Source organism: Clavelina lepadiformis, chromosome 2 (genome assembly GCF_947623445.1).
Source record: "Clavelina lepadiformis chromosome 2, kaClaLepa1.1, whole genome shotgun sequence".
Lineage (NCBI taxonomy): Eukaryota > Metazoa > Chordata > Ascidiacea > Aplousobranchia > Clavelinidae > Clavelina > Clavelina lepadiformis.
In genome coordinates, this window is record NC_135241.1 from 4,902,882 (window position 1) to 4,930,109 (window position 27,228).

Consider the following 27,228-nt stretch of genomic DNA (forward strand, 5'->3'; position numbering starts at 1 on the left):
TTTTTCCAAAATAGCAAGTCTGTATATAGTTTTAAAATAACGCAATAAGCAAAATAGCCCAATCGTCAGTGTATAATATTTTTTCACTGACATGCATATAATTTATAATATGTCGTTTTATAATATAAATATAAATGTTAGCAACCATATGGCATAATAAATATGATTTTGTTTAGAAATAGCGAGAGTAACATTTAAAAAGTTATTAGATTCATTAACATGTCGTGCTCTGACACTTGCCTCATAGCAAAGTCCACGTTTCATTTTGTACAAGAAAGAGAAACTTACAGCAACGCTCGAGCAAAATGTCAAGTGTTAGGAGGTGACTTAACTACAAACACAAATCAAAATGCGTGGAGAAGATTACGAGAATGTTGCCAAGAACAGCGACAGTTTTGGGTTGGCTTGCGCCGGTGTAATGGACAAGATACTTACAGATCTTTGGATCAACCTGACAGCAGCTGTCGAGTACTTCCTTTCACGGTCCCTGATAGACTTATCAACGAAAATTGTCAAGCATTGTTGATGAACCCTGGTATAACCAGTGGTAATTATCCGGAAAGAAAATTAGAATCTTGCAATATTGAGCATAGCTACATCTGCCAAGTAAGAGATGCGTCTCAAACAACTTCAATTACAACCTCAATTACTAAGACCGATGCCACGACCAATGAAGCGAAGGAAGTTTTCATTGAACGGGTTAACCCAGATGCAAAGATTCAAGTTCAAACAACGACTCCTAGCGAAAACCTGAGCACAAATGAAGAACCAAATGATGTGTTTGTTGCAATGCAGTCCACCACGGCAGCATCTATTGACATGAATCGCCGAAATCAAACATCGACAATTGGTTTTAACGTGATTAACTCAACAAATCTTTATCCAGTAGCACAACCAAAAACAGAAAACAGCCAAATTGCAGAAATTTTGGGTGGTTTTTTAGCTGTCGTTGTCGTAGCAGTGTTGTTAGCTGTTGGTCTGCATTATCGTAGACGTCTGAGGATTTCTACTCCGCCACACGAAATGAACCCATCCAAAAACCTTTCATCAAATCCAAGAACGTCTGCCACCATAACCCACGTACCTGTGCAAGTTGAAATAAGGCAAGGCAATATTAGTTGGAAATAGAAAAAAATCTGGACTACAGTTGTAACGGGGCATGTTGTTAGTTGTTACAGCCGAAGTAACTCTTTTTCATTTTTACGTTTAGCTTTCGTTTTTAAAATTTCAATTTAACTGCTTGAAGCACAGAGCTAAATGTGCAATGGGTCTATATTTTGTTTTCACATGACGTATGGCTGATAGTAATACCATTTATAATGGTGCAATATCACTTTTTGAAACTCTAGCTACTGGAAACCCCATATTTTAAGGCGTCGTTAAAATGTGACGTTATTTTTGTAGTTCGGATGCTAGTAATCACCATCCTCTACCGACATCAAGCGGCAACAATTACGATTACATTGAGCCTATTGCAACAGGAGACTACACTCATACATACGTCAATTTCTCCGCTCCACAAGATCAAACGGCATCTTTGGGAGATCCATATGAATTTATGGGAGGGGAACGACAATCAGAACAAAAAAGAAACTATCCTCCAGAACGACGTGACAAAAGATGTGATTATGTACAAATGAAAGGATTTAGCACTGCAAATGCAAACGAAGGAACTTACGTGAACCAACACGTAACATCATAAAAGATTACTAGTGTAAACACACGTTAATTCAAAACTTGGCGGTAATCTTTCTTTGGCCGTTGATTTTCTGAAAACGTTTGGAAAATGCTTGCCAATATAATAAGAAAACATTTCTTTTTCCTCAACAAAAAAATGTAATTCAAAGAGACTACTGTATGCTTTCGACTTAGTCTGGACATAATTTAATTGTAGCGCTTCACTTGTAGCAACAATAATAATAATTTATGATAATTAATTGGTACAACAAATAAACGAGAAATTACTTCTAAAAGTCACTTCTAAACTTTTTCTCATTGGTTGCCACTATAGCCAGCTCAGGGGATGACCATCTCTGCGACACAACCATGCAAACCCTGTGGACACCAACCATTGCAAATTAACTTCCTTGAGTTACATTATTATCAGACAATTATCTCACAAACGAGCTTTTTGTAACGTTCGACGACGACTATCACGCTAACTTTAGATTGTATTTCGTCATACTGGTCGCGTGGTCTGTTATTGACATTCTCACAGTAATGGAACGAGTTGTTGGATGAAGATGATGACAGCTAGAAGCTACCTTATTATTAATCAGTCTCGCCTCATGTTGTTGAGTTGTTGTCTTCGACGTGACTTGTTTATTGCTGATTGAAGGCATAGTATTATTATTCGAGGTTTTTTTGGGGTTACCACTTTCTAATCGTGGGCTTGATGGCCAGAAATAGACGACGTCATTGATAGGAAGAAAATGACTTGGTGTAGAGACAGTGTACATTTATAAAAAACAGAACGTTGAAGGAATTCATAACAAAAATACGGTCTGCTGGTCAGTGCCATGGACAACCAATGATGATGAAAACAACGGGTGCTTTAAAATGCTTACTAATGAAAATTTATTAACTTACTTATAGGCAGGGTTACCACTGGTTTGGGCTCAAAAATATGGACGACTAGGAAACGAAAGAAGAGTACTAGCTTAAACCGTGTACAACATGAGAAGGCAATCAATGTTCCTAAAAAAACGAGACACTATTTGTATGTTCTTAATTCTGATATCTCTTTGGTACAAAATGGTCGAAATGCTAAAAGTAGGGACTTTTGCTCTAAAATAAGGGTAACCCTGCTTATAGATCTATAACTTAGGTTATACGAGAGTATTACAGACTTCTCTTTATAAGCTTCTAGTTCTAACAAACTCCCATTTAATAAAGTGTTTTAAATACGATATTATTTTCATAGTTCGTTTATTTCAAATCTCTCTCCTGTACCAGCATCAAGCGACCACACTTACGTCAACACCAGAGACCCCAGTACTGCAGAGAATAACTTCCACACTTAAGCAATTGTTTAGTTTTTCAAGTTCGAAATTCATCTGAGGTGAATCCATATGAAAATGTCGGAACAATACTTCCGCCTTCACAATAACGAGATAAAAGAAGTGGCCACGAGCAAACGAACGGGTTTAGCACTGCTAACGCAAACGAAAGAAGGATTGCCAATGATGGATAGTTTGCCAAGGAGGAGGATTGCCAATGATGTGCTAAGAGGGTGGACAGGTGTTGAAGATATTGAAGAACATCTGAGAGGGCATCGTCTGAGATGGTTGGGGCACGTTGAGCGAATGAATGAGGAGAGCTTAACGAGAAGAGTACAACATAAGATGATTGAGGGAAAGGTGAAAAGAGGAAGACCAAAGAAAACATGGGAAGAGACGGTGAAGGATGATATGAGAAGGAGAGGTTTGAAGATCGAGGATGCTATCGACAGAGGAAAGTGGAGGCGTCTCTGCAGACAACTGGTCGACCCTGATATTTCGGGATGAAGACCAGGCCTGAACAACAGGCGAATGGAAGATGATGATGATGATGAACGCAAACGAAAGAACATACGTAAATCTGCGGGATTAATCATTATACAAGATTGAAGAACCTGTGCAATGAGTATAAGAGACTACTTAACTGGCAATGTGCCATGTCTTAAATAGACCTACTTCTTTCACTTGATTTTCAAGAAACATTACTGTATAATATTTGCACATGAGTGGATTATGAAACTGGTGTTTTACGTCATTGCTTTTGATCCTGGATTTGATAAACTTGACCTACTGTTATACGTTTTTCATTACGTTTGCCAATAAAGAGACAATTCTATTTATTTTGGTGGAAGTCGAAATTTAGAAACACGTTTGACCTTTGAGACATATAACCTTCTTGTCTAGACATATTCAACTAAGGTTTGACACCGAACATCGGGAACTAATTTCCTCATATTACATTATCAGGTAATTAAGTCTAACGTTAGCGTTTATACAAACTGTTCCATAATTGGAAATACAGCAATTGCTTTAAATAAGAGGAAGACGAATTAAAGCGTTTTTAGACTACTTGTCACGTTTTCTTGACAAACGAAATCACTCTGTGCAGAGCGGCATTCACAAAACCCGGAAGGACGGTAAGAAAAGAGTCAAATGCTGAACAGATTTCCTTAATATAGTAACTGTAAGCAAAGATCTAATTTATTAAGTGGATATAGCAAACAGTAAAGGAAGATCGTCAAACACCGAAGCAGTTAAATTTTGATTGGCAGTCTTAACGTCAACTTTATTTTGGTTAATATCAATAACTATAATATCGATTATAACTATAAGAAAACAACATCAGACTGTCAGATAACTTAAATCGCTTTCCGAGATGAATTCGACATACTTTCGCTCATCAGCGCCTACAGAGGCTGAGAGACACCAAAATCCAGTTGAATACGTCTTGGGAGGATTGCTAACCATCCTTCTGGTGGCTTTGTTAGCGGTTGTGATAGTCTATTATCGACAAAAACGACAAAAGGGATCAATTGAACCGCGTAATGAAAAGTCGACCAAACTTTCCTCGTCGGATTCAAGAACTTGTCACGTTTTCATTCGAGATCTTGGCCAGCAATCAAAGTAAGATAACCATTGCATTACTTCTTTTATGGTTTGAGTAAACATGCTTTATGATGTCATCAAACACGTCAGACCTTTTGGCTGGATAATGCTTTAACGCTAATGCAATAACACCACCAATGTTTGACGTTTTTCAGTTTGGATAACAAACCTGCAGTAAGGGCAAAGAACAACCAATACAGTCATCACAGTGAGCTTACTACGTCACATCTTGCCCACACCTACATATACGGCAATGTGGTAGCAAGTTCAAACCCATATGTGAGCATGGTGGCTAATCCAGGTGGAGTCATCGGAAAAGTCTCAAGACATGAACAAAGTCAACCTGAGTCTGCAAAGTCTAAACGACAAAATAAGTCTTCCAATTATGTAGAGATGAAAGAAATGTGTGTGGCAAAATCATCTAGAGAAAGCTACATGAATGTAAATTCCGGTCATTGTCCGAATCTTGGTAACACTAAGATCATATAAACACCAACAATGAAAATATCTTTCTTTTTGGCCGTAATACTTGCTTCAGCTTCAGTCGCATCTTGATTGCGTTATACGCTGCACCGTGTAACTCAGAGATCTAAACCATCATTTGTCTCTACATCCGCATTACATCGATTTCATGCAATCATTTTGTATGTTTGGTTTCGATCGAATTAGAGTTGATTCCAACTTGTCTTTGGGAAATATTTCTGGAATATACATAGGTAGAACGAAGTGTGAGTGGAATAAAATCTATGTATGTACAGGTTTAATCAAATAGGGCTGCATATAGTGCTATATGTAAAATGTGTAAAACAAGAAACATCATATAACGCTTATTAAATATCAATTCGTAGTTTCCAGATAACACGACCCAATACTGACATCAGCCGACAACGCCAATAATGACGTCAGAAAACCTGTGCTAACCACAAGCTTTGCTCACAATTATATCTAGAAACGTGAATATATCATGTATAGGCTAAGTTAACACAAACGAATCTCGAATCTGTTCGTATTACAACACCAAACTGTAAATTTTCATCAATTATTGCCCAATTTGGCGTAAAATATGACGCAATCGAGAAACAATTTGCTTTTGTCCAAAGAAGATGACTAAATGGCAATTGAGAAGTGTACATCAGTTGATAAACTTTTTTCTTTTAAAAAGTTTCGCCTGAACTTAATTAATAAATTAAATAGTGATTTTACATTAAAGTCAATAAATTTGTAGGTACAATGTTGTATTTGGGTTCGCCGGTATTATATTTGTTTTTGCTCGAATCTTTCTGACGAGCGATATTCAGCACATTTATTCGGGTTTAAGTTTGTATTGGCCAATCTCTAATGCCAATATCCTTATTCCGCAAAATTTAAAACATATCCGTGGTAACCGTAAATAATTTCATTGAAACTGCGCAAGAATTAAAGCAAAGATTACGTTTGCCTTTAACATGCATTAATGACAGATGGAATGCAACGCTGCAAACAGAAGCTTCCCAACTTGCGTTGCTGGTGAATACAAAATGTGTGAAAACAATGCATTCTGTACAGTACGACGATTCGACTGACTATACGTCATCGCTATTTTTTTAATTAAACTCAACACCAAAATCCGTCTGGCGAATCGCTTATCAATTGTACAGCAATGAAGTAGTAATTGTTTTGACCAATGTTCATCGGTTTGCCAGGAAATGATGCTCTTTCATAAGACTTTGTCGATAAAGAAATATTTGCTATTGGTACAGTATGTAGCATGTAACCAACTTTATCTGCAAACACATAACTGAATAAGAAACCGCAAAGCAGGCAATCAAATTCATGTTTTACATGAGTAACCAGAAAATCAGTAACTAAATTACCGCCAGTGCCGCCACAAAAACGATCAATGAATACTCGCTAAAATAAACACTTGAGGATGGTGACTGATTAGTGCAAAAATGTTGCAAATTTTTCATCACCTTGACAAACTAAAGAAAGTCGAACTGAGTCAGTAAAGTCACAACGCCAATATAAGTCTATAGCAGGGATGTCCAACCTTTTATTATAGTGGGCCGCATTGTCACTTGAAATAATTCAATGGGCCGCAGAACCTATTAAATTTCAAGAAAAATGGATACATAAAGAGCTGACTGGTACATTTTAATTAGGCTAAGATTCAAAGTTCAAAATACTACTTGGAGTGAAAATGACTAGCGGGCCGCACAAAAATCTCAGGTGGGCCGCAATGTGACCCGCGGGCCGCAGGTTGGACATCCCTGGTCTATAGCAATTACTCAGAAATGAAAGTAAAATAAAAATATTTTGCAGTACACCTGAAGAAGCAAGCTTATACTTGCGAAAGCTCGTGTGGAAAAATATAAAGTTAACCTTCAGAGTGCCAAACTATAACTTATTCTGTTTTTTATTTTACTTTAAAATTTGGTTATCAACTTAGAAATGAAAGAAATCATTGTAATTCAATGTTTGACTATTTATGAAAACAATAACAGAACACCAATGTGTGCTATTTTAAATATAGTTCCTAAACATAGAAAGTCCCAAAAAAACGCAATTTATTTTTATGTGCATAACGCATTACAGAGATGCTACAATATAGCACGTACTTCACTGCAAACAGTATGTACAGTGAGTTTTATTTTTAATCTGTCGTAATAATGATATCGTGTTGTTCGAAACAGGAAGTTCTACATCAGCATTTGTCTATGTCACGTACTCGTTTCATGAATTTCATTACATGCATTTCGAATTACTGCAAATCCAATTTGGTTATTATACGTGAAATACTTCTGCAGACAGGATCATCGTAAGCCATAATGAACAAAAGGGAAACTGAAGCAGAGTGTCGTAGAGGACTGTAGGTTACACGTGAGTCGGTCCAGTCACACAAAAACGGGTATTTGATGAAAGGCCATTTCGGACAAAAATGAAATCAATTTGAAAACGCAAGCCTTTTTGAAAGCAACCATACCAATCCAAACCTTATCACCTCAGTCTACCATCTGACCAAGTTAAGCTTACAGACTTACCTACAGCAAAACTTGTAGGCTACAGTACTCATTCGGAAATTTCACCTATTTGCATAAACCTAACCAATTAACTGTGTTAATATATCGTGTTACAACCAATTGATTATGTTAGTCCCAGTGTTTTAACCCACTTTGCCAGACATTATGTAGCCTTCTACCCTATAGACGTAATAAAATCCACCTTTGTCCACTATATGGCCTTTCGTAAGTTGTCGTTGTATCTTGGCCAAATGATGATGGTTGATTTTGTGCACAATTTGCGTCAGACGCGGCTTGTTTGACCAGAAATTATGCAAGTGGTTTCGTGGAACTAAGCAGCCAGTACTTGGAAATTAATCACGTGAAACTGTGAGACGCGGGTTTTCCATTTGCGAGTGCAGCTTGTCTATGAGAGTTTGACTGCAAATATTCCAAATTTGGAACATAGGGAGGCCATTTATGAACTAGTCATATCTTTTGGGATGTCACGTTGTCTCTATTCTGCAAAGCTTGCTACGTAATATAAAACATATAACGGAAATAAGCGTTCTGTCACGCACTGAGTGTGACGTCACAATTAAAACAAAATACGAAACATACCTAACTACACGTTACGAAAACTAGCCACAGGTTTCTTCAGTCGTGCAAAAAGCTGGTGTTTGTGGTAATAAAGTGTTAATATGATTATAAACTTTTTACGGTATTTGTAGGTTTTATAATGGTGTATTATTAAAAATAAAGTCAATTAAAGGTCAATTGTTTTAGTATATTATCTGGATCGACAGAAATATTAGCCCGAATACAAAATAGTAACAGCAGAATATTGTTGACTTCACTTAAGGCTTAATCGAACTTTATAGGACTGGTAGTGATGGTAAAGAAAAATTAACAAAAGCCTTTGTCAGTTGACGGGTATATCTAGATTCTAGATGTATCCCGCCAACCACTACAAAGAACGAGTATGTCAGTATTGAAAAGAGGATATTCAACGCCAAGCTTAGCTCATGTTATGAACCAAACACCTATTTGTTATAGTCATGTACTGACAAAAACAGAAATTATCAAAGAATCTATGATCATGGAAAGAATAAACGAAACGATGAAAAATTCACTGACTTCCAATATTGGAATTAGTGAAACTTTTAAGAGCTTCAAAAGAATTGCAAAATCATTTTAATGACATCTAAATTTAAACAAAATAAAACTCATAATTTGTTTGCTTTTAACGCGATTTGTCTAAATACAGCATAGCTCGACTCATGAAAAAGATTTTCCTAGATTTCTAAACTTGTGTCTGACATCATAGCAGCATGCGCCTCAATCAACGGTCAGGTCACGAATTACTGTGTGCTGGTGATACTGTAGTCTAGGCTAGATTTAGGCCTACATCAATTTTGACACGTCTGTGTAGTTCAAAGAGATATGCCTTTCTGATTAGCGTCTGACATTTTTAGCATCGTAATGTAAAGGGCTTAGAAGTAGCAATTAAAACTGAGCGCCAGATACAGTCTGATGTTTTTTGTCAACAAACTGAAATGAGCCGTTGTTGATATTTTACTTTCCGACATCCTTCTAATTACTTTCTAGTCCTGATCCGCAAGCAAAGCCATGTAGTAGATACGTAAATAGGCCTACTATATATCTGTAATTGTTTGCTGCTAGAAAATGTCAGTTACACTTCATTCATTCTAGGAAAAGTAAAATTATGAGAAAATGAGGAACACGCAAGGCTGTTTATTGAAAACAAAGGTTTGCTGTAGCTTATGTCTGCTGGGCTGTAAATAGAATATATGTCACTAGCGGTTTTATCTTTACAGTTGGTTTCTAAGTTCAAGTTTTTTTGATTAGCCCAAGTTAAGTTGAAGCCATAAAAATGTGAAAGTAGAACTTCGTGTATTGTCAAATACAGGAATTAACCGTTTTTTAAGTTTACATTATTTGAATTTATGTTGAAAACTAAACTTTCCTTTCATCCATTCATAACTATACTTGTTTTACTTCTAAAGTGTAGAATTAATATTAATATATCTTAGTCGCAATTTTAAATGACATGTCGTGCTCTGACACTTGCCTCATAGCAAAGTCAACGTTTCATTTTGTACAAAAAAGAGAAACTTACAGCAACGCTCGAGCAAAATGTCAAGTGTTAGGAGGTGATTTAACTACAAATACAATTCAAAATGCGTGGAGAAGATTACGAGAATGTTGCCAAGAACAGCGACAGTTTTGGGTTGGCTTGCGCCGGTGTAATGGACAAGATACTTACAGATCTTTGGATCAATCTGACAGCAGCTGTCGAGTACTTCCTTTCACGGTCCCTGAAAGACATATCAACGAAAATTGTCAAGCATTGTTGATGAATCCTGGTATAACCAGTGGTAATTATCCTGAAAGAAAGTTAGAATCTTGCAATATTGAGCATAGCTACATCTGCCAAGTAAGAGATGTTTCTGAAACAACTTCAATTACAACCTCAAATGCAAAGACCGATGCCACGACCACTGAAGCGAAGGAAGTTTTCATTGAACGGGTTAACCCAGATGCAAAGAATCAAGTTCAAACAACGACTTCTGAAATGACCTTGAATGCCACCGAAACAGCAGCAAATGCTGGATTTGGCCAATCAGCACCAGACACACCTGTTGGGGCCATTGTTGGCGGCCTGCTTGCTGTTGTGATTTTGATCGTAATTATCGCAGCCATTTACACATACCGCAAGCGTAAGTGGACTTTTCATCAGGTCAGGAATACTTGGTTTAAAGTCCCTTGGTCTCCAAAAAAAGAAACAAATGCAGAATCAAGAAGTGCCCCAGTGAAAGAGGACCACGGTTACTACAGGTATGGACAACAGCAATGCTATACAGTGCGGTTAGATTTAAGGTATATGAATAAACTGTGTTTTTCCTGTAGTAGCCAGTATGCAGAGTTATAGGTGCAGAATGGTTAACTCAAAAAATATCTTTGGAAGATTAAGCCTTAAAAAGTGGAAAGATTATCTACACAAAATGAGCGTATGTTACAAGCTATGGCCAAACATCATAAAAATTCTACAACAAAGTATTGGCAATGTATTTCAGTGTGGAAATCCAGGAACCGAATCATACCGGCGAATCGAGAGTGAACTCCAGCGCCTACAGCTACGTAACTGAAGTGGATGGAGCAACGCAAGTCGTTCCTCAATATACCTTTTCCCATGACCCAGAAGCCCCATCGGAAGTTAACCCCTACGTCGAGGTCAACAACACTACATCCCAAAAAGAGGAAAATCCATACTCAGTCCCACCGTTGGAACCTCAACTCGTAAGCCTTCAAGGCGACGGTAGCAGCGAATTGCAAGGTACCAGTAGGTTTTCGTCGACCGAACAGTTAGAGCTGGGTGTTGTGAAAGTTGATGTTCAGTACGCGACTGTTAGAGACATGAGCAAGCCAAACGCTGTCTACGCGACTGTTAACAAGGCGGCAAAGAAATCGAAGAAGTAACTTCCTTCAAATTAAAGGGAAATTGTCCAACTTCCCTATAAAATCTTGTGACTTAACTGGAGTAAAGCCAAAACAGTTTTTATATCACGCCTATGTGACGTCTTTAAGGCTCGCGCATATGTCGATCTATATGTGTAACAACTTTTACATTAAACAGAATGCCAACTTCCTTCAAGACAAATTACTTGTACTTATTTTGATCTCTTTTTACAAAGTGTAGGCTACTACAAAATAAACACCGTATTTCCGACTTTACATTTGCAGCAAAAAAAATCAACCGTCTTACCTCCAGCTAGCGGTACTGTTACTAGTTTTGCTGGATCAAGGACAACATGTTGCCTTGTATTGCACTTTTCAACACATTCAAAATTTTTATCAGGCTTAATCTGGGCAGGTATAGGTTATCTAATGCAAGAAAATATAAACACTTGTGCTGTGTTTGTTAATACAAAATACCAAAGAAGTTGGGAGGTAGAAAGACTTCCGTTATTGCTTTGAATTTAGTTTGCAAACAGGTGGTTGGAGCTGACGTTATAATTGTTCGCGATTTAACATGACACAAGTCATGGTATTGACGGTCTCGATGACGAAATGAAAACTTCGGCTGCGGAAGAGACAGGAAAGTGAATCCACTGGTCATCCATTCCAACTGTTTTATTTTCAACAATTTTCGGGATTAAAACTGATTTTATAAAATGTTAAGACTTTTCCCTTTTACTAGCCTCGACTTATAGTTACTAAACTTAGATAAATTTAAAGTTTTCTGGGTTAAAATCGGCGGAAATCGGTAAAACGACACAGACAATTAAGAAAACAAGTATTTTATTTAGTCTACAAAACCGCAAAAAGATTAAATAAATCACACAGAACGCTTCCACAAAAGAATTCCAAAGTTGACTTAAATATTACTTCAACGAAAATAAAAAGAGAGGAAGATTTTTGACATCAATTGCCCGATTACCAGAGACAAATTACGTCGAATATAACCTTAATTCAGTTGGGATGGTTCCTCCAAGTAAGTCACGTGCGTCACCAACCAAACGAAATTAGCCTCAGGTATATCGCCCTTAGCACTCTGGCGACGTTATGTTACTGTGTCAGTGAATTATTTTTATGGATCTATTCCTTCATTTAATGATATTACTCATCAAACAACATGATATAAAAAGCTGGTGAGTTGGTACTGCAGTATATGTCTGACCATGCCTATACAAAGCGCAAAAGGTGTTATATATGAACCAACTCCAAGAACACCTGCTTGGGTAAGAAGAGTAAAAATGGATTATCCAGAATAATTGAACTAGGGGCTATTGTCTTCGCGGTGATTGCCTATCACAGTCTAGTCAGACATAAATGCGAGTTACCACTAATAAGTGACGGATAAAAACAGAAGTTTTAAATACATTTGAGCTGGAAAAAACCAAAAATTATAAACGGTCACAGTAAAATAATCGCTAACAACAAAGGCAAACTTTGGTCACCTCTCCCAAACATGGACCAGTTAAAATCACGTAAGCTGTCTCAACACCACTCGGCTCGGCAACGCATCTAACAAAGTTATATTTTGCTTTGTGACGTCCGCTATAAGGCGCCAACGCTACCAAACGTTAGGAGCGATTTACGTCAGGACCAGTTGAGAAAAAAGAAAAAGAATTGTTTGAACTTCCCGCCCCGTTTGATGAGCTGGATGACGATTGACCTGAGCAACTCTCTTCATCAACATATTTGCGACATATCGGGCATGTGTTGTGCTACAGAAGATTAAGTTTTCAATTAAATCGTCTAGAATAAACACGTTTAAGTCGTCATGATTATTGCTTACAAATTAGGAGTAAGTGATTAGTTTTTTAACGTTATACTAACATTCTTCAGATCTTAATTTTGAACTTAAATTTAAGTAGGATTAGCCAAACTCATAAAATCAGGTAAAATTAAACTAATGGTATCAAGTGATGTCAAAGTCATGAAATATTATGTTTCTAAGTTTAAAAATAATGAGCATTAAACTTAAAATAAACATACTTCAAACGGAAAGATGCACATTTCACGATAGCAAAGTTTATGAAAGAATAACAATTACAGTTTTCCTTTTTCTGTTTAAAAGCTCACTGGTTGCAAATTACACTTACCAGCTCCAGCCAAGGATCTATGCACGGTATGTGAAAGAAATGCTCACAAGGTAGTTTCTTTACCGTATCAGAAAGTTTAAACGGATCCATGCAAACCGAACATTCTTTTTTCACGTCTAAAAACGGTGAACAAGTAAAGTTATAAGCAAGCAAGAGTTATTGTAAGAGTAAGAAAGTAGAGTTGTTGGTATGAATCTGTCTGTCAATACAACGGCTAAGCAAAACCTAAAGCCCATTACTGTTATATAAAACTAAGTTATAATGCATACACGTTACAGTGACATCCAACCTAATTACGGCCACGTACAATGCCAAACGTCAACAAACTGTTTTCTAAGCATCCAAATTATTTTCTGAATTCCCCAAGCCAAAATCCTGTATAGCTTATTTTGTAAAAAACATACAAACTTGAAAAAACGCTATCAACAGCAACCTTTAATCGAACATCAGTAATTATAGGTTATACCCTGACAATTCTAGTATTTGCGCACGCCTTATAAAGCACAGAGACCTGCGCGCATAGTGTAACTTGACAACGTATAATTTTGTGAAGTAGGAGCGCCCACATTTGGAAGTATTCTTAAAGGTGAGGCCACAATGCCAAGATAGGCGTATGACAAATAACAGCTTTTTCAAAACCCAATGCTAAGCCGCGATTCGTCTTCACAGAAAAGCAGTAAGTGGATTACATGCTGTGGTTGCTTTTCGAAGTAGCCGAAGATGAAAGTTAATATTGGATCTTGCTTCATAACGCGGATTGCTATCTTCAGCTATCTAGAAGGTTAACAAAGGTTCAAGAAATCGGTGCTACAGCCAAGGCACAAACGTGTGAAAAGCAATTTTGGGGAGTAAACGACATTTTTCTCATGCTCAGCGGCTGTATACGTGCTTCTAACATTCTGTATACTGTTCATATGAAGCAACTATAAATAATGCTCCAAACAGTCGTTGGCTTGTTGTGCTTAACTTTAAGGCAAGGCTGCGTGTTTATCTACTTAGACGGATTTAGTTCGGCCGTATTGCGTTCTATAAAAGGGCAAAACATTTGCATAAGTATCAAGTAACTGCAAAAATAAACACAACTTCCCAAACCGCAAAAATCGTCCTTAGAAAAATTTTTTTATAAAATATAAAATATAAAAAGTTTTTAACGGACTAATGTAAAGTACTAGGCTTAGTCACATGATCTTGTGTTTATCCACCATTAAACGGTTGATGCTGCAACTGTTGCATTTGCGACAAAAAAAGCAAATATTTTGCACAACGCTCGTTTGCTAGATCACAAACATGCTAAATCCTAGACATCGAAGAAGTTTTGTTTTCGCAAACCACAGTGAACGTAGAAGTACTCTATCTCAATTTTGAAAAGTACAATCTTGTACTCGTTAGATAAATTCGTATCACGCTGGTTAAATTATCATTATTCATTAAGGAGGCTCTCAAAACGCTTCACGTCGTATGTTTTAGCGAGACTCATTAATAATTACTTTCAAAAAAATCGATCGCTTAAAACACCACAAGAAAAAACAATGTGAATTCGTCCACTATTGCGACCAATGCCTACGGGAGTAAATAAAATATTGACCACGAAATCCTTGTGCAGACTATTGGCTATCAAGCCAGGTGTGATTTATCTACCCAGGGAGTCATAAAAACTGGAACCCGATATTAAACTGACAATAATATCAACACGATAGAAGATATATACAAAGCATTTTTTTTGTCTAATCGTCTTGGTTCACGTGCTACATTAGCCCAAAACGAATGTCTAGGCGAAAGATTCCATTTTGTTTTAATTTTGTACAAAATAATGAAATATAAAGTGTTGTAATTTAAGATGACTTCAAGCAGAGGTGTTAAGCGTATGCTCCTATCATAAGGCTATCATTACCTTCATTGATGATCAGGCTACTGAACGCCTAATGACCCGTGGTAAGTCTGATTAAATATGCCGTCACATCATCATCTAAGCCGGCGCCATTTTTCCAGTTAAACATGATCAATAACGACAAGATCATAAAATAGAAGCGGCTCGATGTGGTATTGTGGCGCTTACATTTCTCAGAAACTAAATTAAGTTAAGTTAATTTCGAAGTTTTCTTCTACGTGATTAATAAAAAAAAGAATTCGCTTCAGTTAATGTTTTGCGAGAATTCATGACTTGGTTTGATTAGCAAACTTTCGATTCTGTTAGAGTTTTGTGGTGTGTTTAGAAGGCGTAAACAGCCATTTCTGCGCCACTGGGTGCCCTTTCAATGTAAACAAATAGAGTGTCCTTTTGCTGACCTTTCCGGATAGGATACGTCAGTATTCCCATATGTTCATCGTGAATACGAAGCCTACAAACTATCGTCAAAAATCGAAGGCCAGCAGAACCACTCCACTGGTTTCCAACTAAACAACGGTCAAAATAAACTGGATGTTGTAATCGTGAAAATGCGGTTTTGTTTAACAACAGAGATACGGACCACACAATACTTTAAACTCGTACACATCAAAACGTCGGCAAAATTCCGACAGCTTACAAAGGGTACGACATAATGCGCGATATTAGATGCAAATAAACTTCTATGGGTTGCTGTTGATAAAAGCGAGATCACAATCGTTTTAATTAAAACCTGGCGGTATTAACCACATACAACACGTGGCTGTAAACAGTCTCAAAGCGTTAGGACATCGACTTTTCTTCGCGGCGCCATTAGAGATAATGTAATTGGAATTAGTTAACTCTTGCTGACCCCTCATTTGCAAACCATTGCACGGTCATGACCCTGTTTATCTTGTTTTTTGTGATAACATGACCTACTATCACGCAGCGGGTAAGTTTCACGCTAATGGTGTTAAAATCGAAACATTCTCACAATTCTTCGCAATCCTCACAAACAAAATATTGAAGCAACTCGAACTAAGAGTAACAATCAGCACTGCTAAAAGTTTAATTTGATATGGCCTGGATTTGATTATTTAAACAAGACGCCTCAAAAGTGCGTTGAAACGCACAAACCAAACATCAAACAATGTAAATGCGGGGATGAACTTTCTCTCGCCTTAGTGATCAGAGTTCACCAAAAGGTCAGCGAAGGCGTGTGAATTATAAGAGAGGCAAAACAGAAATAAAGATCGGTCTCAGGCTAATCCCTCCGCCGAAAAACACCAACCAAGTACGTAGAAAAGATATCCAGGCAAACGTCTCATTAACAATTCATTCAAATGTATCAATATTAATTTGAAGCAACATTATATAGAAGCAAAAAATACTATTAGTAACACTGGTAACTTTTTAAGACCTTATTAACAACTTCCAATTGCTAATAAGGTCTTAAAAAGTTGGAATTATTGTAAAATATCGATTTTCACAGGTTTCGTAGGACCGATGTACCTGTAGTGTAAGTACATACATTTTCAGCTTTTTTGCGCGCCTAAAAAATTTTTATGTGGTGTAATCGTTTTATGATTGGCTAAGGACTTTTTTGTTCAGTGATAACTTGTTATATCCAAGCACGACCTCGTCTAATCGACCTTGTTATCAATTATCAAATCAATGTAGAGCTATGACTTACCGACATCTTTTTGAGTTATTTCCTGAGTCGGAAGGTTTTCAATGGCTTGTTTGCTTGCTGGCGGTGGACCTGCATTCTCCAGTTGCCCGAGCAACTGCAAAACAGTAGATATTCGTTCTAAGCAATCAGGTACTGAAACCATCGCAACTTTCAAATCCAAACCACTCCGAAGTAAAAGACGTAAGCTAAACTGATGGATGCGTGAGATCATTCCTTGATATAAACGACTGGGTGAAATGGCAACCTTTCTTCTTTTCCCTTTCGAGAGAACTCTCGTTTATTGGGGCGATTTTACACCGACAGTGGGATGGGTGGTTCCAAGGTCAAACCTTCAACTAGAGGTCATATTTCCGCAAATTATCCAGAGATTGAAATTAATTATAATAATCAATAAAATCTTTTAATTAAATTTGGCCACTGACAAGAAAGAAGCGGAGTTCGAGTAAATCGTAATATTAGCCTACTTCATAATATACAGTAACTGCTTATTAAAACATGTTTTTAGCATATTCCTGAGTGGGATCTTTATTAACCTATAGTGACAGCGGACTAGAACAACATTCTGTGAAAAGAGTTTTGGAGTACAGGAAATTCCACTTCCAGCTAATTTCGTTAAGTTTGAAAAGTTAATAAATTGCAAAGAAATGGCCGTAGAACATAACATCAAACAAAAATGACGACATTTTGGTCTTGAGTCTAGACACGAACCTGTGTGAGACAGTCGCCACTTGGCATTACTTAAAGCGTTATGTCACTGGGATCTGATAAAAACAAAACGCGTCGAACTTAATTACCTAATTGACATCAGACTAACCAACGCTTAATTTTATTTCCGAAAGAAGATATGGCATAGGGACACGAAGGCCAGACGATTAGACAGATTGAAACATACAAACGATTATTATCAGACAAGCACTTATCGCTTGCTTTTACTCACTTGCATTGACCGGGTTAATTTTCCAGTAAAACATACGGTCTTACGGGGTCACGGGTATTTTGTCCGAGTTAGTCACTATAGAAAATGCTATGATAAAGCTGCGATTACTCCAAATCTTAAGTGTTTGTGGCCGCCTGAGATGCTTTTTAAGCAAACAAGTTAACTGGCGATGAGTGACAAATACACTTGTAGCGCCCTTTTGAAGAGGGGGTGGCAAGTCAACCGAAAACCACCAACCTGCGATTGCTTGATGAGCACATTCACAAAAAAAACAAAAACGACTTTTTTGCAGAAACTGGCAGATTTAGTAATGGCTGTATGATGAGCGACCGAGATCCTACTAAGTATCGTTATAAATACGGAGCAACTGGATTGGTGCATGTTCCTATTTGTAGCAGGTTTCCATAGAAGATGGCCAGTCTAACACGTGATTTAACAAAGTTAATGAACATTAAACTAGTGAACAACTTAACACTGTTGGTTTGTATGACGGTGACTCGGAAACGCTTAGAGATGCAAAACCTGCCGCAAATGTTACTGGCGTATAGTATGCCAATCTGCAAATTAACAACCGCGGAAACAGAAGCAAACATGTGCCCTGTTATTTGTGAGGTAACCTACATTACCAAAAGATGTGATACCGGCTTGTATGACCATTAGGAACACGTTTGGAATGTTATCAACCCTTCCAATAAATGAGGTAACACGTACCATCAAATGCTAACAACGCTGGCGCAAACTGGTTGAAAAACAACCTCAACGGTATAGTTTTTGTCTACTAAAGCTGGCAAGACTGATACTTGAAATGTAAACAGAACAAAACGATCAGCGTTGAGCACATGCTGTAATTAAATTTGACACTCAACCACTAACAAATGTAGGGGAAATTCACAATTCTTCGGCTGAACAAAACGCCCTTCACAGTTGAAAATTCAAAACATTAGGCATTGATAATGCATGTTGGTGGCTAAAGTGTTTTTTCCCGAAATATTACCGACCCAGCTGCCCAATAAGAAATTTTTAGTGAATACTTAGTATATACAATATAGTATTAAATTTTTCCAGTAATGAAAGGCGACTTCATACGAGCTTGCAAGAAAGCAAGTACAGCCGGAAGTCGGCGCATTTGAGCCGATTTTAAGCATTAAATTGTATCGCTTAGTTCTAAAGCGTTTCATTGAATAAACAGAAACATTATAACAAGACTTTCTTCTCTTTAAGACAAAACGGATCTGAGTGTTCGTGATAAGTTTTAAAGGTTTTCAAATTCCCAGAAAAATAGTTGCGGTGAAAAGCAAAAACACAGCATAAGATTCAGTCTTATTTTAGAAGTTTGGCATCAATTATCTAGAGTAGACTAAGACACAAGTGAGAAATGCCCTTAAGCCTCAGTCCGGCTTTACTTTGATATGATTACGTCACTGATAAAAAACACTCTTGGATTTTAAGAGTCGGGTCACTGAAAGGTTGCGCGTGTTTTCTGTCGTGGAGAAAAACTTTTCCACCGAACTGTCCTATCAGCTAAACAAGTGGCGCATGGGAAAGCTTTAATGTGAATATTGAAATGTTTTCATTGTTTGATACGGTCTTTGGACGCTGTTTTTAAACCTTGCTTGGTGTTTAAATATACTCTGCAATTATGCACTATAAATCGTTTGCAGTAGAAACGTATACGAGTACACAACTGGTTCATAAGTATCGTAATTAGCACAGGCTGCACAACTATATATCGGCAGTTGTTTATCAACATAACCAATAATTGTTCTGAGTTTATGTTTAGTTACATACTTGTAGGAACCCAAGTTTTATTTCATGAAGTGATGGTATTTATTATTTTGATATGACACTCCCAGTAATATAACAGTCTCGTATACTCTTATTCGATGGCAGAAGTTTAAGAAAAGGTCAGATTTGTCAAACGTCGTGTTTTGACGCACATATATGTTTGTGCAAATAAACCATAGACGCACCGCAATGAACTCGGGAATTATGCTAACGAAGGCAAGCGCCTCCTTAAAACGTACAGCACATGATGCAACGAAAGGTGTTCAGTCATTCAATGATCATGCCGTGCCAACTGCCAAGAGGTCATGTTATTCCATTAGGGTAAACTAAAATCTCCATAAACGAAGATTTAATTGCTGTTTTCTTACAAGAAAAAATGACGATAAAGTTGTAAAACGAAGTTGACTCATATTTATATGTGGGGGTCAGTGACACAAAATCAACTTTCAGCAGAACTGCAGATAAACGGCACAGGTCAACCGCAGACGCCGAACGGACAGATGCTACATTGTTTACCGCGTGTTACACGAAATGCGTCAATTGCACGAGTAAACAGATGAAAATGTTGGACATTCGAATTTACGTACAACAGCAAAATACGTGAATGCTGCAGGCCGTTTAATCATTACTAATTGTGTCGTATTGCTTAATATGGGGAATTAGTCATTGTCCATTGAGCAAGAAACGCAATGCTGCGGAAACGCTTTACCGAAGTTGCGTCAATGAGCGCGAAAATAACGGGAAAACTAAGCCATACTGTACAGTGTACATCCGATACATGGGACGAACATTGAAAGACGATGCTGAAGATTAGACTGCACAGCAGCGCTAGCTAGCGGCTGTTTTCCTTCGAGAAACCGAGCTGTCATGGATGACACAAAACTGTCCCGTTTAAAACAGGCTCGAAGTCAACCGATTAACCACATGTTTTTTGTAGCTATAAAATCCTTCTAGTATATATTTCTTTATATCTAAATAATCCTTTAAAAAAAATAAAGATTGTCTAATGTCTATTGTTTTGTTGTTTAATCACAAATCACCATAAAAGGTTTTCAAAGGCCGACTAATCGGCATCTGCTGATACTAGAAAGTCGAATGGTGGTTTGTGGTCGGCAAATTTACTCAATGGTGCAACCCTAACATAGTATTTGCACAGCATTTAAATGCAAATATATGGACACCAACAAACCGCAACAAGCATGGCGAATCCCAACGGTACCTGACCTATACTTGTGTGAAGTGTAAATAGCTAGGGCTACGATTTACTTAGACATGCCGTGTATAGGTCAAAGCGACTGAAACAATCGTAAACGCAACGATTGACCTGGTCAATCTGCTGATTAAGTCTTCTAAGATTCTTCTAAGATTTGAGCGTTATGTGGTAAATGTGACAGTGAAGAACTACTGATTAAAATAGTATATGATGTTAGATACTCTTTTCTTATGTCATGAAGACAAAAAAACAGACGATAATAATACTCAAACGTTATACACTGGCTCACTTGCGAAATGACGTTATCCAAACCATTTGGTCCCCATGCATAGTCACCAGAGTTGCCATGAAGTTGCATAAAATTCCTAAAATCACAACGATTATGAACGTAATAACAACGTCAGAGCATACAAATATAAAAAACCCTGTTGCCAGATATCAACAGTGACATGATGGTAAGCACAAAAACACTATGAAGTCTACTACTGTATAAGGTTAGATGAAATGAATTTGCAATGTTAGACTGTAAAGAAAGACAATAGAATTATCTTACAATGATCCTGGGCCTCCACCTCCCAAAGAAATATGAAAGAATGTTGGGTCAAATCCACCCAGTACACGTTGCATTACACTAAAAATTCAGAACACAAGTAAAGAATAAATAATTGAAAATGAACCTTTTAAAGTTGAATAACACATTTTAACACTACTTAATCTACCATATCAGACGGTCTTAAATGCACCACCAGTGGCAACAATATATACTGATGCTGAAACCACAATAGCAACACAATAACTATTGTGCATTGACCAGCAATGTTCATTGAAATGATTACTTACTCTGCTATTAACATATCCTCACCCCTACTATTAGGCCCTCTAGATGATCCTGAGGATGGGCGATTACGTGACCTGAGATCGTAAGGAGCACTTGACGAGCCTAAGCAATAAAAAACTTGACTTTTAATTTTACTGCAATTAAGTTAAAAGCATCAGCAAAAGCTTTTGAGAATACAGCCTATGCATAGTAAAAATGATTATTACAAAAACTTCAATCACAAATATTCGAGACAAGAAAAGTTTGATGTACTAGCATTTTTATGTTTTGCAATTTATTTACTGGGTTACATCAGGCATGTCAAACTTAAGATATCAGTTGGTACTCAAGTGAGATCTGCAACATATTGTTAGTTTCATAAGCTTACAGAAGTTTAAGTTTAACAAAAGCAATGACAAATACTACAGAGCACATCTTACTTTTAGTGATGTAAGCTTTTTCATCACTCATAAAGTTTAAATATCGTAAATACGATGTTTAAAACAAAGCATAAGCAGTTACCAAAAAAGTGAATTCGTTGCACTGTCCTTTAGTGCTATATAGAATGCCCTAGGAATGTCAACACCACCAATACATTCCATTAGTTATCTAAATTATCTAGTTAGATTATTTGCAATACAACTATCTTATATGACAATGACAACAGAAGTACTTATTGTTTAATTAACTTAATTACTATTTGATTCGACTGATGTTAAATCACATAAATTTAAAAATGCAATATTGTACTACTTTACTAAGTACAGTTAACCATAGTGGGACCCTTAGCAAGATCATGATTAAAATTGTGGCCTGCAATTGTCACACAGTTTGACATACCAGGGCAACATTATTGTTTTATAAAAATTTTTGCTTTTAATTACCTGCTTCATCATTTGATCTGGAATTCCGAACGACAACTACAACAGAAACAAAAAAAGAGAAGTGAATTAAAGCTGCGTAAAACCATGAGAAGTTTAGTTGATTTCAGATCTGACATCACAGATTTTTTTTTTTTAAATAATTTTAGGTTATATAAACTTACGTATTTTATATTTTAATTTTATAGTATATATGTTTTAACACGTGACTTTTTTGATTTACACACAAAAGAAAAAAACCATAACCATGTTTCATACATCATATATATAAAATCTTCCATCTCAAAGTGAAATATGTACGTTATGCATATATGCAGAATATTAAGTCCATTAATATGCTGTGTTTGTAAGTTGATAGTCACAACTACACTTTTTAAAGTGGTGGATAAAAATTTGACTCCGATAATTAATATGCCGCTGAGCAGCTAAAGTTCTGATGAAATAAAAAAATTTGTTTGCTATTGATTGAAAATATATCATATCATACAAGTTCGAAAGAGTTCGAGGCAAAAGTAGTCAAAAGTGGCAATGTGCTGTGCTGAACATGCTTTACAATTATACTTTTGTGGTAAACCTAGTTTGCTAGTTTGACATACTTCTAAGCAACAACAACAACTTTCCTTTTAATTTTCCTACATAAAGTGTTTTGATTGTATTTAACAATGTTCTTAGAAATCAGCAATTCAGGCAGCTCAAAAAAATTTGGTGTATTTAACCAGCCATATTTTGAAGCAGTGAACTATTAACATGAATTATACAACTCTATCTTATAAGCTCACAGTTTGGAAGTTGGTTTCTGGAGTCTAATCCTTGGAATAACTGCAATATCTGTGAAGTTTGAAAATTTCAATATGGCATCAAATTTAATAATAAATGTATCATAAATGACATAATAATATGTGTTTGAAACAAACACTGATCTTATAATATGTCTATATGGAACTGTTTGAGTATCACAACAAGGCAAATCAGTTGTAATTCAACATTTGATCAGATATAACATAAAGCTCTAATCTAGAATAACTATACACAAGGCTAGAATGACTGTTTAAAATTTAAAACATACATAAATTTGATCGAAAGTTTTTCAAAACTTGAAACGATTTTAAGTAATTGTACTCGAATTTTCCAACCCCCTTCTAAAATTTCAAACTTTTAAAAACATTGACATATATGTACTTAACACAATTAATGCCCGTTGCTAGCACTTCCTAGTAACAATCAATAGCATATTATGATATAAAGATCAACATCACTACAGTACTATATCTACTAACGCTAAATGGATTGGCCATTGAGGATTGAGCTTCTGATTGAGGAGTCTGATCCCTGCTGCTTCCATTCTGTGTGTCCCTTCAAAAAGAAATTGTTTATTAGTTAATTTTGAAACTAAAAAATTGGAAAGCTCATGCCTCTCCACTCACCGTGTGACTTCACTAGGTTCTTCTTCTGAGATATCTTCTTCGTCCTCCACAAACTCCACGAAGCCACCCCTGCAGTTTGGGCATATAAAATCCTGCATCAATAAATTTTTTTTTTCAATTAGTTGTAATACAGTAGTATGTTCAAAATATATCAATAGAGTATAGTAGTTTCATTGACGTACCACTTACCAGTAGCAAGGCTCATAATAAGTATATATAACTAATATATATACAGTATTAAAATAAAAAAGAGGATATAGTTTGGCACTCTGAAGGTTAACTTTATATTTTTCATAACACAACATAACATAAAGCTAACCTTCAGAATGCCAAACGATATCCTGTTTTTTATTTTGCTTTAAATTCTGGTTAACATGGTTCAGACAACATCAACTAATATATACATATATATATATATGCCTTAATCAAATTAGAAAATAGATTCCTGAATGTATAAACATGATACCAGTATACTTTAAAAATAACTTGTAGATATATGTAGTTATTGAAAATAGACAGTATAAAATTGTGTAATTTATACTATGAAACAGTCAAAACATACAATTTAAAATGCATATTAAACAATTAACTAACTTACGTCTGTAATGGGAGATATCCTTCGGTCACAACTATGGCAATAATAAAGCAAAGATGTACTGGCCATGTTTTGGACTGAAAAGTAATACTAGTTTAATCCAAAAAAAACGTATCAAGCAATGATGCTGGGAACCTAGTTAAATGCTATTTTCTAGATGATATATATATATAACAAAGCTGTATTCTGTGTACCTGTATATTCATAAAATTGCAAAGTTATGCATTATATTCCACAAGTTTAAAACTAGCCTATAAATATACAAATGTCAAACCGAACATGGACAGTAGGAAATTTCACTGTCAAGTGGCACACTTTGAAATCAGTGTCCTCAGCCTTGTCGAATGCCTGCGAGTATATTTTACTTTAGGGGTTCAAACAACAATGTGTCACTTTCCTATGTATCTTTTGTTTAAGTTTTCAAAACTCATGCATGCAAAAGATACATCACAAAATGGCATGTTGTCAGATTTCAACAAAGAAAACCTAAAAATTACAACTCACATCCAAGTCTTTCAATGCGATATACATTATGGCTAGTGCTGACGATGGGCTATGACTGCGAAAAATAGACTCATTTAGAAAAACTTGAAAGCAACCTAAAAGATCCTGTCAAGATGTAGTGGTTCAAACATATGCAATCTCTCCATGTACCTCACACAAACCCAACAGCAAAGATTATTTTTAACAATAAAAAACTATCATCAACTGGTGTTTTTGGTCACATAACAAGACATCAAAAACTAGATTACCTAATAACACATGGCATGATAGTCAAGCAAAAATGTTCCTGCAGACGAAAAAGGAAAATGCTGGTTAAACAACTCGATCAATTTAAGTATTGGATCACGCAATATACTTATGATGGCACAAGATACCTGACACAACCGGAAAAAAGTGATATATATATTAAGAGCTGGGCATGAGCTCTTTGACTTCTTTAAGACTAATTTTATTCGTTATACAATGATCATTAGACATTTCATTATAGCCAGTAATTTGCTTCATGTTGCCATTATTATTAATACCATATTATTATGTTGCCATATTATTAACACTATATACCCGTGTACCAGTATCTGGATTTTGGCCCATTTAAGTTACAGGCTACAGCATTATGTTCGTATGTTTTGTAGGTATGGTTTAATTTATGACCGTTTTATCACTAACTAAGCCCTCCAACATTTTTTAAAAGACGAAAGTTTTCATCTGTTATATAGGTCTATATAAGATAATTATGGCCCGTATTATCGTATAATTGGTCATCCAAAGTTTCATTATGGTATATGGTAGGTCTAGGGCCTAGGCCCTTCATCAAGTTGGTAGAACTTCATCACCACAGATGGATCGCCAAATTTAACAGGAAAAACATTGGGCTACTGAAAAAACTTCAGGATAAGATGAAAAAGGAAACCCAAGCTGGATATTACTTTTTGCACTGCATTATCCATCAGGAGGCCCTGTGTAAATCTGTTTTGCAGCTTGATCATGTAGTGATGCCAGTGGTAAAACTCATCAACTACATAAAAGCAAGAGGGCTTCATCACCGTCAGTTTATCAAGTTTCTTGAGGAAATTGATTCTGATCACCAGGATTCGCTTTGCCATTCTCATGTGCGCTGGTTAAGTTTGGGGAAAGCCTGTAAACGTGTCTGGGAACTTAAAGAGGCGATTAGCCCACTTTTAGAGTAAGTTGGAAAAGCAGACAACTTTCCTGAGCTGAGTGACAGAAATTGGCTTATTGATTTTGCTTTTGCTATGGACATATTAACACACATGAATGAGCTGAATGCAAAGTTGCAAGGGAAAGAGCAATTTGCTCATAAAATGTACACAAATGTGAGAGCTTTCAAAGCTAAATTGACTTTATTCTCAGAACAAATGTCTAACAAATCTTTTGCTGATTTCCCCACCCTAGCGACAATGAAAGAGGCTTCTAAACAAGTTAAAAACTACAGCAAATTACTGAATGACATGCACCAAGAATTCTGCCGTCGATTCCTTGATTTTGAAAAACTACAAAATAATTTTAGACCGTCTCTTGCCCTTTGTCACAAATCGTTTTAACAGCGCCACAAGAGATACAATTAGAATTGATTGATCTTCAGGGTGACTATCGGTATGTTTTAAAAGAGAAATTCATCGCCTTAAAGCTGAAAGAATTTTACGCTTCCCTAGGTTATAGCAGGGCTCCAAAAATTTGAATTATGGCGCAGAGGCTGCACGTTTTGTTTAGCTCCACATATATTTGTGAACAGACGTTCAGCCTGATGAACATTAACAAATCTAGTCACAGATCTCAATTAACCGATGTACACCTCAGATCTGTTCTAAGAATCGCTACACCAAAGCATATCAAGCTAACACCAAATTTTGATGTTTTGCCAAGAAAGGTTGAATAAAAATATCATTCATTCTGGAATTAAATCCAATTTTCGAGCAAATTTTGTTCTTTCACAGCTTTTAAATGTAAATTATTGTACAAAAATTAGGTCATAAAACTATTGTAAACACTCTTTGTCCACTATATATTCACTTGGCCTGCCTGTTAAATTTTGAGAAATTTTTGGCCGCTGAGTCAAAAAGTTTGCCCACCCCTGGTCTAGCCTAGGCTATTTGCCAACCCGCTTGTGTGGCTGGATGTTTCTTCAAGTGTACGCAGTATTATGAAGCAGTTGAAAAAAAAACAAACACATAAATGGTTGAACCTTGAACGATTATTCTCTATCAAACAGATCAAACAACCACAGTGACACCAGCTGGTGTTCTAGAAAAATCCAGGCCTAAACTGTATTGTGGTCTCTC

The 27,228-nt window shown here is 36.4% G+C and overlaps 3 protein-coding genes across 5 annotated transcripts; 2 read left to right on the forward strand and 1 right to left on the reverse strand.

Annotated features, from left to right (window-relative positions):
* Nucleotides 1-939: 939 nt before the first annotated feature.
* Nucleotides 940-5,359, forward strand: LOC143447498 (uncharacterized). Of its 2 annotated transcripts, XR_013114103.1 has the most exons (3): nucleotides 940-1,103; nucleotides 1,405-4,622; nucleotides 4,760-5,359. XR_013114103.1 is itself a non-coding variant. In XM_076947641.1 (2 exons), the coding sequence occupies exons 1-2, from the start codon at nucleotides 4,375-4,377 to the stop codon at nucleotides 5,091-5,093; spliced, it is 582 nt and encodes a 193-aa protein (XP_076803756.1). In that variant the 5' UTR covers nucleotides 4,049-4,374; the 3' UTR covers nucleotides 5,094-5,359. The 2 variants fall into 2 exon arrangements, 1 of the variants encoding a protein (XP_076803756.1); XM_076947641.1 differs by lacking the exon at nucleotides 940-1,103 and having other exon boundaries at nucleotides 4,049-4,622.
* A 4,080-nt stretch (nucleotides 5,360-9,439) lies between these two features.
* LOC143447499 (uncharacterized) lies at nucleotides 9,440-11,252 on the forward strand. The gene is made up of 2 exons (XM_076947642.1): nucleotides 9,440-10,441; nucleotides 10,681-11,252. Exons 1-2 carry the CDS (start codon nucleotides 9,654-9,656, stop codon nucleotides 11,081-11,083), a joined length of 1,191 nt encoding a protein of 396 aa, XP_076803757.1. The 5' UTR covers nucleotides 9,440-9,653; the 3' UTR covers nucleotides 11,084-11,252.
* Nucleotides 11,253-11,888: 636 nt separating this feature from the next.
* On the reverse strand, nucleotides 11,889-25,940 carry LOC143447500 (E3 ubiquitin-protein ligase RNF115-like). Of its 2 annotated transcripts, XM_076947643.1 has the most exons (14): nucleotides 25,177-25,940; nucleotides 24,929-25,033; nucleotides 24,699-24,772; nucleotides 24,428-24,501; nucleotides 23,830-23,921; nucleotides 23,683-23,758; nucleotides 23,185-23,233; nucleotides 22,409-22,444; nucleotides 21,548-21,647; nucleotides 21,261-21,338; nucleotides 20,997-21,072; nucleotides 16,773-16,866; nucleotides 13,213-13,328; nucleotides 11,889-12,834 (listed from the first exon to the last, which is right to left on the reverse strand). In XM_076947643.1, exons 3-14 carry the CDS (start codon nucleotides 24,703-24,705, stop codon nucleotides 12,691-12,693), a joined length of 942 nt encoding a protein of 313 aa, XP_076803758.1. In that variant the 5' UTR covers nucleotides 24,706-24,772; nucleotides 24,929-25,033; nucleotides 25,177-25,940; the 3' UTR covers nucleotides 11,889-12,690. The 2 variants fall into 2 exon arrangements, with proteins under 2 accessions (XP_076803758.1, XP_076803759.1); XM_076947644.1 differs by having other exon boundaries at nucleotides 24,699-25,940.
* Between the last annotated feature and the right edge of the window lie 1,288 nt (nucleotides 25,941-27,228).

Bases quoted from the DNA above. Each gene is read 5' to 3' on its own strand.
- LOC143447498 (XM_076947641.1), top strand. From the start codon at position 4,375: ATGAATTCGACATACTTTCGCTCATCAGCGCCTACAGAGGCTGAGAGA. The intron at 4,623-4,759 runs GTAAGATAACCA...GACGTTTTTCAG, and splicing joins GATCTTGGCCAGCAATCAAA to TTTGGATAACAAACCTGCAG.
- LOC143447500 (XM_076947643.1), bottom strand. The intron at 23,759-23,829 runs GTGAGTGGAGAG...TTCTTTTTGAAG, and splicing joins GAACCTAGTGAAGTCACACG to GGACACACAGAATGGAAGCA. The intron at 12,835-13,212 runs GTAAGTGTAATT...AATCTTCTGTAG, and splicing joins TAGATCCTTGGCTGGAGCTG to CACAACACATGCCCGATATG.
- LOC143447499 (XM_076947642.1), top strand. From the start codon at position 9,654: ATGTCGTGCTCTGACACTTGCCTCATAGCAAAGTCAACGTTTCATTTT. The intron at 10,442-10,680 runs GTATGGACAACA...AATGTATTTCAG, and splicing joins GAGGACCACGGTTACTACAG to TGTGGAAATCCAGGAACCGA.